At 35.7% G+C, this 13624-nt stretch overlaps 1 protein-coding gene across 3 annotated transcripts in view; it reads left to right on the top strand.

The window, feature by feature from the left end:
• Positions 1-13016, top strand: part of LOC103703936 (exportin-4) — a 31319-nt gene extending 18303 nt beyond the window's left edge. The window contains exons 19-32 of one of the 3 annotated variants that reach the window (XM_008787014.4): positions 938-1174; positions 3876-3947; positions 5928-5999; positions 6097-6161; positions 6260-6362; positions 6446-6577; positions 6710-6853; positions 8205-8312; positions 8394-8444; positions 8512-8589; positions 8671-8784; positions 10110-10306; positions 10470-10539; positions 12388-13016. In XM_008787014.4, the coding sequence (XP_008785236.2) occupies positions 938-1174; positions 3876-3947; positions 5928-5999; positions 6097-6161; positions 6260-6362; positions 6446-6577; positions 6710-6853; positions 8205-8312; positions 8394-8444; positions 8512-8589; positions 8671-8784; positions 10110-10306; positions 10470-10539; positions 12388-12576 (1632 nt within the window). In that variant the 3' untranslated portion in view covers positions 12577-13016. Of the gene's footprint in view, positions 1-937; positions 1175-3875; positions 3948-5927; positions 6000-6096; positions 6162-6259; positions 6363-6445; positions 6578-6709; positions 6854-8204; positions 8313-8393; positions 8445-8511; positions 8590-8670; positions 8785-10109; positions 10307-10469; positions 10540-12387 lie in introns of those variants that run through there. The other 2 variants (XR_005511905.1, XM_039126444.1) reach the window with 2 other exon arrangements.
• Positions 13017-13624: the final 608 nt, after the last annotated feature.

Here is a 13624-nt window from a genome sequence, read left to right on the forward strand (position 1 = left end):
TTAGACAGTTGTACTACGTATCTTTGTAAAGTTTCATGCTCGGGCCTATAAATCCGAAAAAGTAGTATTTAGGGGTATCAACAATTATTTTGCATTTATCATGATTCTTTTTACAGTAATTATAGTACTTTGATGTTAGCAATACAAGCTTTGCTTTTGCTATTACACATATATGTTGAATTATGTTCTTTGAAAATTGCATTGTCGTGCATGATCAGCGAAGGTATTAAAACTTGGTGCCAATACCTGTGCTGATCACTAGTTAGCATGCTACATGCCACAGCACGTGCATGTGCTGACACATGGAACTGGCTTGTCACAGCATGCCTGGCACCTTAATAGTATTGATGCGTGTGATTCACTGTTTTCTTTTAGAAACTTCTGTCTCATCGATGGCCTTTTTGGTTATGGCTTATGTCTTGGTGGAGAAGAATGTCACTTCTCTTCCAATCTAATTTCAAATTTACGTAGTTAGCTTTTTTCTGGAGTCTTTATAGTTGATAGGCTATTGTTAAATGTCAACAACAGAAAAGAAATAGTGTTTCTTGCTTGCATTTGAAATTGATTTGCAACATTTGTCAAGAATATCACGCCAAGTATTATCCATGCATTATTTTTGCTTCATTATGTGTTCTTTTGTAGTCTTACACTGTTGCTATATTTTATCTTTTATTTATCCAACTCTTGGTTATCAATTACTTGTTCCTTCTTCTGTGGGACTATTGTAATTAGGTGGGTTTGATATTTGGTTGCTTCACTTGAGATCTAGACATTTTGGTTTCTTTCCAATCACCTAATTTTATTTTTATGTTAATGCCGTCGGTATATTTTTCTTTAATGCTGTAATGTTGATTGTTTGTCAATGGTTTAGGCATGGATCCTGCACAACCTTGCTAAATAATATGCTCACATTTATTTTGATTTTGACTCTAAACAGGCAATAATATGGTTCCTTGCTCGATGGGTTGATACATATTTAATGCCGCTTGATGCTACCAAAGGGCAAATTAGCACACCAGGTCATGAACATGGGCATCCACATGGATATAAATTGTCTAAGAAAGTTTTACTTAGTTTTGCTGGAGAGCATAATCAAGGAGTGCTTGTGCTTGATACCATTGTTCGTATTTCCATGATGACACTTAATTCATACCCTGGAGAGAATGAACTGCTGGTATTATTTCAACTTCAAGGACAATTGAATAATATAATTCTTTCAGATGCTCTTTTAATTCATTGTTTAAGATGAAGGGTTTGCTACTGTTGTGATTACTGTATGAACTTGTGATGTTAATGTTTGTATGAAAGCTCCCAACAAAACAATTTTAAATCATATTGTTTTTTGATCTCTCTCTCTCTCTCTCTCTCTTGTGATGGAGATTAAATCTCAGCTAAGTAGGAGGAAGATGGTCATTTCAAGTATTTTGATTTCACTTGCCAAACATGGTTTTTGGTGCTAGACACATGAAGATAGGTTCTAAGAAGACTTAGATTATCATGTAGACTTGATGTGTTATTTGGAGAAGTAATTTTTTTGGCTTGATGTTTAGTCTTTGTAGCTTGGTGGATCTTTTCCTCACATTTCCCAGTTGTGCAACATAGGGATAACTAGCTTTTTTAGGTACACATGCGGTCCATAAACAAAGATTTTTGTAAATAGCATAGAATATCATCTATACATTACGTTTGTTGATGGTACATATTGAAATATTGATGCCCTGTCCATTATTATTATGTACAAATATGGCACAACACCATGTTCCCAATATATGAAAAGTTCGGTTTTTAGTAAATTGTTATTTATTGATAATTTTTAGACATGTTCTATACTCAAAGAAGAGTATTTTGGCCTCTTATGTGTTAACATTTATATAGTGTTAATTGATCTTAATGAAAAATTAGTTTTTTTGTTCTTTTAGAAAATATATGTTTGACATATATGAATAAAATTACCTTTTACAAAACTTAAAAGATTTATAGAGTATCCTATCAAGACCAACCATGTTTCATTTGAAGTTTTAATGCATATCTGTGCAGTTTTTTCATGTTACCAGATCAAAGTATACCTATATTTCAGAAGATGCAATCACCAATCTAATTTGCATCAAAGGCACTCCAAATTCCTATTTTATACAAGCCGTTCTTTACAACATCTGCTTCCAATCTAGGCAGCTTAATACCAGGTTGCCTGGATTTGAGATTTCTTTTTGTAAGATTTTTTAGTCATTAGTAACAATGCCTAAAATTCCTTTCTCATGTGTTTGATTAGCTTTGTCTGTTACTGGTCTGGAAAGAAGCAATTCTGTATCAGAGACAAGTAGTCAGCAGGATTCAATATTCTTCTTACAGTTCTGAATAATATCCAAGTTTTCCTTTATTGAAACAACTAAGAAGGTGACATTTTGTATTATGATTTTTATGCATGTCTTATACTAGTATGGATGTGCTACATCCAATTTTCATGAATGTGATATTCTTAATTTATCCAACATAATGATGACTCAAGTGCACTCCAGAGAGTTGATGACATTATGATGATGTGATCACTCCGGTGTATCCATGTTTAAGGTCATTTTTGTGAGCACTGATCACCTATGTTGCTACTCGATACTTAGTTTTGCATATCAGTGGTTTGCTTGCTGTAAAGAACCAAAGTACAGACAATTGTTTATTGTGTCTGGACTTGGTTACCTTTCCAAATTTAGGTAAGGATTTAATAGGTGTGCCCATATTTTGAAGAAAGGAGATGAACTTGACTTCTGTTTCATATTACTTACTGTCGTTTTTGTAAAGCACAAGTTTTACAATGACAGCCTATCATATCTAAGTTTGGCATTTATGATCATTTGCAGAACCATTCAAGAAGAGATGCAAAATGACCATTGCCCTTCCTTTTGTAGTTAAAATTATTAACCCCTTAAACATACTACTGCCATAAAAGTTATAAGCATGTGCCTCGATGAGGCTCACTATGGGATGCATTTGTCCTTCACAAGCATGTTCATGAGTGTCAAGGTGACTATGGAGAGCTTCGCCCTGATGTGTTAGGTTATGTGTGTCGCATATACCTTTTTAATGATTATCTGTATTGTATGTACTATATATTAGTTCAGATTCTTAGAGATGGACTCTGCTCCATGGACAATGTTAGATGGTCTGGTTATGTTTAGGTGATTATAATAATAGGTTCTCTAGTGATTGTATGGTTTAATATCAGTGAATATTCCCATGCACATGTTAAGTTTCTTTGTTCTGTGATGTAGAAACAGTTGAAATATTTTATGTTTTACATTTCTAAGTGAACGAGGGACCAAGACTTTTGCAGAATTTAAGAACTTCTAGTAAGATAATCTGAATTGCATACTCAATCTGGCTAGCCAGCTTTTTATGCTTTCCTTTTCGATGCATTGTTGCATGAATATTGAGTTATGTGTGTCCTGATCATAAATTATAATAGACAATTTATGATCTTTTAAGGAATTTGACATCATGCAGTGCTCAGGCTCTGTATAAAGTTTTTGATGCCTGTGGCATGTTTATAATAGCTAGTATTTTAGACTCTTTTAAAAAGAGTTTCATTTTGACCTAAGCATCCTATATACCCCATATTTTTTCTTTTTCCTTTCTTTCTTGGGTTGAAGCTATCTATTGACCTGTGAAACAAATTGAAATTACAAACATTTTGTTTAAATATAGCAGCATTGATCCAATCAAAATTTTCTTTCATATCAGGACAATGATTTTGGTTATTAGGTTATGCAATGATTCTTTATTAATTTCATTGTTATTGGATATAGTATCTTAATTCATATTGTTGTTTTATGGGCAGTAGAAGACATTTATAATATTTATTTTTTTTCCTTTTGTTTTGGCAGGCAGTCACATGTCAAAAACTTTTTGTAGCACTTGTTCGAAGGAGAAACATCTGTGTTCACCTAGTTGGTTTGGTGAGTATACATTTGTAATACATTTTCCTGTCCCAAGAATTAATGTCTGTAAGATTTAGATGTTTCCTTAACTAAAAAGGTAAACTATAGAAATGGAGGTATAAGGATGTGATAGAAAGAAAAGCAAGAACCATGGTCACAAAACTGCAAGTCGCTCAGTTTGATACTGAGCACATTTTCCTGGCATATCAAACTTATACAGAAATTTTAATGTGCACTGTGTTACAAATACAAGGGTGCAACATGCCTTTTATTTGATTGCTTTATCAAATATATGTAGAAACTCTAGTGTGGTAGCACTTTATTTGTATCTACTAGCATTCTATAGGATCCACACATAACCATAAAATGTGTTGAAGATGTCTAACTAGAAGATAAGAAACTCAAGTAGTCAAATAAGCACAGCGTGGGCTTAGCAGAATAAGTCCTCTCAGAGTTTCCTTAAGTTCTCAAGTTCAAAGAAATGAGTCCTTAAAAAATCATTGAATCTTCAAGATTTCCTTTAGTTTCTGGAATTCTGACCATTAGCAAACAGTTCTAGTCCATCAAATATATCATAGAACCTTAGTTGCCTAATTTGTTTGTCTGCTTTACTCATTTCTGCTTCATTTTCAAACTGGGGCCTCAAGATAGGCTGAATAACTCTGTTTCATGGTTTGTGTACTTTGCTAGAGATGGATGTTCCAAGTTTAAATGGAGGTCTGATATCATGAGAAAATAGATGATGAAAAGAAACTAGTATATTCAGCGAAAGAAATCTTGGTGAAAGAAGTAAAAAGGATTCAAGAAAGCAAGCATAATTATTTTGCATAACAAATCACCTTTATCTAAATGCTAGTGTAAACAATATCGTAATTATTTGTTTTGTGACAATTTATGATTAACTATGGGAACATGGGTAACTACTAACTATGCCTAGATTATAAGAAAAAAGCAAACCAAACTTTAGTTTTATCGAACATGGTAGCTTAACCATAGTAATGTTTCCCTGTTACGTATGTGTTCAATGACTAAATTATTGTGCTTTTTTTCCCCAATCCTGCCCACCATTACAGTTGTCATCATGTAGTGGGATAATTGTACCTTGTCAACTAACGTTCTTGCACTCTTGTTCTTGCAGCATGTTCATGTCATTGTTGGAAGCTGAAAGTCCAATTTAGATTACTTTGGCAAATCCATGCTTAGATATGTTGAGCACATCGAGTCTCATCAACTCCCTTAAAAAATTTGCTCCCAATGTTGACAATGTATTCCAAATTAATAGACGTTAACTATACATAATAGAACTATAACTATATAAGCAGCAATCAGATTAATTGATGCCATCTTTAAGTTTCTTCTACTTCTGTCGACGGCTATGACATAACCTATTTCAAGTATTCTCGTACAATTCCAGTTAGACTTTCACAGGTTTTTTCTCCCATTTTTACGACCCATGGATGGGGAATCAAGCCCTTCTCAGTTCTCGGTATTGGTGCCTCCTCGATCACTCTTGCACACTGCCGTTCCATGTGAATGAATTCTCCATCTTCCTATCCTCTGCTTTGAACCTCCTATATTTAACATTATCTGTCCTAATTTAAGAAATATTTAACGTGAAGGTATATTGCAAATCCAATTGAAAGAACAGGATTTAGGAGAGACAACTTGAGGAAATTACAAAACATAAATAGTTATCTATAGGATTACTGAACAGTGTTATGGCAGGTTCCGAGCTGATACAGTAACTATGGTTAATACTGTCGAAGAAGTTTTAAGGGCTTAAGTTTATTTTTTCACAAAAATATTACTATAAATATGAAAACCATGATAGCACTAGAAGGAGCCATCTCTTCACCTATATGAAGATAACTCCAATTGCATTTCAAATTCTTTGGAGAGCATCTTTTCTCCTTTGTGGACAACCTTTTATGGTTTGCATTGCCTCTTTTACTTGCTATGTGGCAGCTTTGTTATGGTGTGTTTCTGTATTTTCTGCAGGATTCGTGGCTTGATCTTGCAAGAGCCTTTGCAAATGAAAGGACTTTGTTTGCAATAACAGCTCGTCTGCAAGTAGGAGATTTGACATCAATCTTGTTTTCAATTGTTCTTGTAAATTTTCATGTAATTGTGACAAGCTTTTCTGGCTATCCAACTTACCATCCCGCAGCGTTCTCTTGCACAAACACTTGTTTGTGCAGCGTCTGGCCTGAAAGATTCAGAGGCATCCAATCAGTAAGTCAATTTAAGCTGTTAATTATTGTTATTTAACTTTATATAATGTTGTTGGATAACTTACATGTCCTAACCATATTGTTTTTGAATGCATACAGGTATGTGAGGGATCTTATGGGACCAATGACAGCATATCTTGTAAATATCTCTAATAGGAATGATCTGAAAGCTGTTGCACAGCAAGCGGATGTGATATATATGGTAAGTCAGTAGGTTTGCAATGCATGCTCTTTATTGTTTGGAAGAGCTGTAGAGATTCTTTGTGACTTTGAGGATTTCTATAGGTCTGTTGTTTGTTGGAAAGGTTGAGAGGTGCAGCTAAAGCCACTCAAACCCGAACTCAAAAGGCTATATTTGAGATGGGCTCTGCTGTAATGGCCCCTCTGTTAACTCTTCTGGAAATATACAAAAATCAGGTACTAATTATGGGTCTTTGCCCTTCAATTGTATTAAGTAGTTTAGATGTCAAAGGTGTACTTCAAAATCATTAAAGGATGCTAGTATATTGCTGAGCACTAAACTCCATATTTGTAATGCTGGCTTATTAGTCTGCAGTTGTGTACCTGATTCTTAAATTTATGGTTGATTTCGTTGATGGACAAATCATATTTCTCAATGCTCAAGAAACTTCCATCTTGGTGAGCTTTTGCTTGCGGCTGCTTGAGATTTACTCTTCCCAAAATATTGGTAAGGTAAAGTGTCTTCCCTTGTCTATTTATAATATTGATAAATATGATTGCATGATTCTGGAGTTTTTATCTTTACTATATAACAATTTATACACCCTTTCGTGATCTACTAGAAATTTTGGCAACAGTAAAATTTAATAGAATAACATTAGAACATTTGATGAAGGATGAGTTTTCTCTGCTTTCTTGTTAACGTATCTGCTGATAATTGGACCATTTTTTATGATAATAAGGATGTAAGCAGTCATTTTCTACATCTTACAAAGGAAAGAACGAAAACACTAGTTGAGTTATCTTGAGTGTCGTGTTCACCATATTTACTACTTTTTCTTTTTTCTTTTTGATGTCTGGGCCTCACAGTATGTTAAGCCTAGTTTCATGCTCCAATTCATGATGTTCCATCAAATAATGTATATTTGTGTTCATATAACATAGCTAGCACTGTAAACAATAGAGAAGTTCCAAAACATGAAGAAGCACACTAGTGAAATAAAATTGTCATGGAGGCAAGATGAATATTGTAAACTTTGTAAAGGGAACCACTGCAAGAATAACCTAATCTGATTTATGTAATCCAAGCAAGTTGTATATCTGGCTGAAGGGTCTAGATGTTAGTATTCAGAAAAGGCACCAATGATGAGATTTTTAGATTACCTGGAGAAATGAAATGAGATGTAACTAGCAAGTTTGAAAGTGGTCAGACAAATCATCAGCAAATCACGGAAATGTAAAATCTCAACATTGACTTCTATATACTGGTTTTGAGGGAGAAGGCTAGTGGAAAAGTAATGTTAGCCACATTTTCTATGATTCGATTTTAGATCTAAGACCCAGAATATATTTCAAGCCTTACCTCTTTGGTTGGTCAATTTGACCAACCTTCTAGCAGTAAGTTGCAAATCAGTCTCCAGAACTAAGCCATATTAGAAATTTGACCAACCTTCTAGCAGTAAGCCGCAAATCAGTCTCCAGAACTAAACCATATTAAAAAGACTTATTGAAGGTCTCACCGCATAGAGAACTAGGAAAGGCCCACTGCGTGATTGGCAAACAATGTGTCAGTTTCATGTGGTAGGTCTTGGAAGCAATCACAAAGACACATGAAAAGGATCTTATCTTTTGTTACCCTTTAACTTGAGAAGCAAGAGACGGAAAGATGCACTAGATTTGCTAATGGAAGGAACATCCTGTTGTCCTACACTTAACAGGTAATAGTGTCTCATAAAACTCTGATATTATGACGACTAAAGATTTTAGACTCTGTACGTGTAAATATAATAGTTATATACCATTTATTCTAGTGGAACTATATGCCACCATAGACGCCCCTTACATGTATATTTTGGTGTTCCAGATCTCGCTGTCTCTTTCTTCTAGCTTGCGGAGTGAGGCACAAGCTGAAAAATACAAGGATTTGCGCGCTTTGCTTCAACTCCTTACAAATATCTGCTCAAAAGATTTGGTATTTAGTATTTCCTTTGTAGTTGCATATGATTTTGAGAAGAAAAAGGTTTCTATGACCACATTATGAAGTATGATGCAGGTTGATTTTTCATCAAGTTCAGATGAGTTAGACAGCCCAGATATTGCTGAGGTAACTTTGCAGTAATTTTTGCTGTAATTTCACAGTTCTGGAAATCTCTTACTACTTTGTTTTACAGGTCATTTATGTTGGTCTGCATATTGTTACCCCTCTGATATCTTTGGACCTTTTGAAATACCCTAAACTCAGTCGTGATGTAAGTTTTAGTAAGATTTGATTATAAATTAATTCCGTCACTGTGGAGAGCTTATGGCTAAATTTTCTCTCCCATTTTCAGTATTTTGCACTTGTCTCACACATGTTAGAAGTGTACCCTGAGAAGGTTGCTCGGTTAAACAAGGAAGCTTTTGCACATATAATTGGGACACTTGACTTTGGGATTCACCATCAGGTATGTTATTTTTCTTTTAACTAGATGCATTATATTTTTGGCTCTTTGCTTGTGTGGCGAGAGAGTTTGTTGATTACAATAGTGTTAACTTATTGTTTATTGCATTTTTTATTTTTTGAGACCGATCTGTAATGCTGTGATTAATGGCCTATGCTGTTCAGTGGTGGCTACCGGGAGGACCATGATCCACAGCACATTCTTTTGATTAGGTTATTTAATTGTTGGATTGATCGGTAAGAAACAATATTTTAATGGAAAGCTTCTGGCGAGCAGCATGAGCACACATGCTCTGCATCTTCCTCTTCATATGATACTTATGCTATGGGGAGTCTTAGATACCTATTTCCAGCAGTCCACCTCCGAGGCAATAGGAGATGCTGATAAAGGGCCTCCAGTGCCTCCAACTACTTATCTCTTTCGACATCTCTGTCCCATTTGTCTACATGTTTATGTATGTATTATGTACCCTATGTGGCTGGACATTTGTGCACAAGGCCTAGCCTCTTTAAAGACTCTTATGAAGGGGATGCACCCCCTTGAAATGCAGATAGTGCTTTGAGGAAAAAAAAGAGAATATGTTAACCAAATGTGGTAGTTCAATTATTAGCTATTCAGCTCTGGTATTTTTTTTTAATAAAACATACAACAGAAGTCTAGTACCTACCATTTCATAGACTGGTATAATTGCAACCATTGATCAAGTACTTCTTTGTATGAAAAATCATCTTGCACATGCCAGTAAACTTTGGTCTCATTTGATGGGAAACTTATGTTTATCTATCCATCAAATGTCCCTCCCTCTTGTCTATTGAAAAGATGTTCCTCCCTCTTAAATTAGTCACATGCGCCATACATCAGTTGATGGGATCACAAGCATCCATGAAGTACGATTGCCCTTGAACCAGATATCCTTGCTCAAAGCCGTATCTTTTTTTTCTAAAAAAAAAAAATTGGATTCCCCTCAATCACCAATGAATTGCCAGGCTCCACTTTGTAAACTGACTATCTGAGCTCGCACATGTTTGGTGCTTCAAATGCTCTTTGTAAACTGAATATTTGACTTATGACGTCATGTAAACATGAAGAAAGAGATCTGGCTATTAAGAGTTCTTTAGTAAGTCTAGGCAATAAAATTGTGTGTAAATATAGATAGCCAAACTAGTGATTTGTAATTATTGTTGGTTTTGGGGGTGCATGTATAGAACCTAATTTCTCTACACTCAAATGTGTATTTTTTTTTGTTAATGTTTGTGTAATTTTTACTTGTGTGGTCGCACATAACTGCAGGATGCACTGGTGTTAATTGCGTCTCTGTATTGTTGTAGGATACTGATGTTGTTGAAAAGTGTCTGAGAGCAGTAAATGCTCTCGCTTCCTACCACTACAACGAGAGAAATGCAGGCAAAGAAGGATTGGGTGCACAAAACACAGATTCTCATGGTTCGAATGGGAAGCTGCAGGACAGCATCTTGAGCCATTTCCTGAAGCTGCTTCTGCAGTTGCTATTATTTGAAGATTTCAGGTTAGGACTTTATGTCGACTGCTTTAGAAACAACATGCTACATGCTAGAATTGAGAAAGTGCACATTTTCATCATTAGATATCTCAATCCTAGCTTTGTTTTCACTACTTGTAGATTCTATCAAATTAACACTTTTGATCATGTTAATGTGTTGTTTTCACAGAATGGACCTTGCTGGTTCTGCAGCAGATGCTTTGCTTCCGTTACTTCTCTGCGAGCATGATCTGTACCAGGTGCTTTCTCTCTCTCTCTCTCTCTCTCTCTCTCTCTCTCTCTCTCTCTCTCTGAGAGTGCATTGTTACCTATCAATGTTATTGGCTTGCTGTTTAAGACCAAAAACAAATGCATCTACCAACCAGAATATGGGAAGCTGATAGTCTCTTAGAAATGGACAACCATTTTAGTTATTTAGTTGAAGTTAATTAATAGTTTTTTATGACATGTCTTGCACTTGTACCCAAAAAATCATGTTGATGTTATTTAATCACAGTTGCCATAGTAAGAAGACCATAAATTACAAATTTCAGCAGGAAAAATATGATTAGAAAGACAGGATGTAGAAAAGAGCAGGAATTTCTTTAGCTATTAGAATTTTGGCTTACCCAGTGCAATCTTGGGAAAAAAAGATAACCCACCAATGTTATTTATAAGAGAATAGTAACTCAATGCGTAATAATAGGAAACTAAACACTTACGGCCTGTTTGGAAACTTTCTGATGGATCTAGCAGGATCGGCCAGAGAGGGAGCACAAAGGGAGGGGGTGGTAGAGCAGGAGGTGGATAACATGGGGGTCAAGGCCCGTTACCCGATGGATCAAAAAGAAAGACATCGGGAGGTCCCTATTTGAATCTTGTGTACCCCCTCGCTCCCTCACTTTCTTCCCTGCAAGCTATCCCTCTTTCCCTATTCCACCTGATCTGGCAGGATTTTGCCAAATGCCCCTGCAAGGGAGTTGAAACCAAACAGTGACTAATAAAGGAATTCAAACAGTTAGGACCCTGTACCAAGAAAATTAAAATAAAAAGAAAAAAACTAAAAGAATGAATCCCCTACAAGGGAGTTGAAACCAAACAGTGACTAATAAAGGAATTCAAACAGTTAAGACCCTGTACCAAGAAAATTAAAATAAAAAGAAAAAACTAAAAGAATGAATCAAGGATAGGTTCCATGAAAAAGTAATGAGCAAAAGCCTAGCAAGTAATGAAATTCCAAAGAATCCATATCAAAATTCCATCGACAAATCAAGCCTGATCAGAACAAGTTTGCTGTTTTCCAGAAACTTCAGCCTATGCCCTGCTAGAGCAGGAGTAAAATAAAAGATTGGCTGAGAGGTGAAGCAGCTAGGCAGTGAGAAGAGAATGGAAGAAGTATTGCTTTACCAAGTAATACTTGGCTATGGCAAGTATTACTCGGTAATGATATCATTAAACTCAAACTTGGCTGAATTAATCTAATGTTATGGTCAAGTCCAATCATTAAACTCAAACTTGGCTATGGCAAAATTGATTTCTTGACCGTCTGTTTTTGGAATTGGGTATAAATTGGGAAATTTTCCTATGTATTGCTTTACCGAGTACTAATGATATCGAGTATCAAAGTATTGATATGCCTATTATTTCTCTTTTCTGTCAAAAAATCTGTAGAACGGCACCAAGTCGCCAGTTTTTCATGTTCCATGAGGCTGATGCAAGAACTGACTACAGTATACTAAGGCAGACCAATGAACCCATTGGCATAAATTGGAAAACAATTGTATAAATTTCTGCATTGAATGCTAAATAACGTGAGTATCAAGATACTGATATACCCGCTTGTTTCTTTTTATGGTCAAAATCTATAGAATGAGGCTGCATATGAGCATATCTATTATAAGAACTTTGATTAAAGTATGCCAAGGTAGACCAATAAACCCATAGGTATAAAGTGGAAAACATTGTTAAAGTTTGCTGTACTGAATAGTAATGATACTGAGTGTCAAAGTACGGATATGCACCCTTGTTTCTTATTCCTATCAAAATCTATAGTACGAGGCTGCATGTCTGTAATATTCATAACTTGCCTGATTTTCATGCTTATGTAGAGGCTGGTGCAAGAACTTCTGGAGAGAGAGGCAAATCCTGCTATGAAAACGAGACTTGCAAGTGCGTTTCATTCTCTCACAAGCTCAAACCAGCTCTCCTCATCACTTGACCGACCAAACCGCCACAGATTCAGAAAGAATCTCCATGGATTCTTAACTGAAGTTTCAGGTTTCATGAGGATAAAATAAGTGGCGAGTTGGTTTGGTGGATCTTTTCGGATCACATTGTTGGTGCCTCATCAGAGCTCACGGTTCTACAAAAAAATTTGGAATTGGTAAAAGTGGCACATAAATAGGAAGAGAGGATGATGCCGTTGATGATATTGTGGACTACATGACTGGAGGTCTTCGATGTTATAACTTTGTAAATTTCGAATGGCTGAGAATTCTGAGGGTTCTAATCACAATGGGGGAGGAGAATCTTGAAAATAGTTTTTCCCCTTCTGCTCTTGGAAAGTGACGGAAAAATATTGCATTGTGAACTATTGTTGCAGCAGCAATGTATACCTTGTTGTGCTTCAAACAGAAACTACACTGGAAAGAAATTGTGTAAGTGATGTAACCTGGTTTTGATTTGTCTTGAAGAATTCGCATACGCACACTCCTTCGATTGTGTGCGCGTGGTGGCCCATGATCTCCACCCGTATGATTTTTATCTACATCGGTTATCAAGAAAAATGAAAAATTCCAACGTGTTTGTACTTGACCTCCCGGGTCTCCCCCTCTTTCAATTGACCCCACCTCTATATCCTCGGCCATAAATCCAACCACCTGAAAAGCCAATAATTTATTTGATTCTTGAGTTTGTCTAAACTTGCGTATAATCTTCCTATGTGTTTACTAAACATGTTTTGTTTCCTCAATCAATTATTAAACTTGATTACTAAACATTAATGAATATCATCCTTTTCCGCATGTACATGTTTGGAACTTTTATCATTTTTCAAAAATTTTCACAGGGCGTTTTCCATTTATTAATCTACAAAAACTCTTAAAAGAAACCCGGGAAGCTAGTTCTACAAGCAGGTTTCAGTTAAAGCTCTAGTGGAAGCTCATTCAGATGTGATCCAGCTGCAGATGCTATTTTTATTAAAGAAGCCAGTGGCGTCAGCAACGGGGGAGATGCAGGTATACACTCCTGGGGATATATTTGCTAGGCATTTTATCGAGGTCTCATATAAAACAGTGTGTTTCACTAGGATCTTTTGAAAAGATTTTGCACTGATCTTTGTTATAG

The sequence above is a fragment of the Phoenix dactylifera genome, chromosome 5 (genome assembly GCF_009389715.1).
Source record: "Phoenix dactylifera cultivar Barhee BC4 chromosome 5, palm_55x_up_171113_PBpolish2nd_filt_p, whole genome shotgun sequence".
Classification (NCBI taxonomy): Eukaryota; Viridiplantae; Streptophyta; class Magnoliopsida; order Arecales; family Arecaceae; genus Phoenix; species Phoenix dactylifera.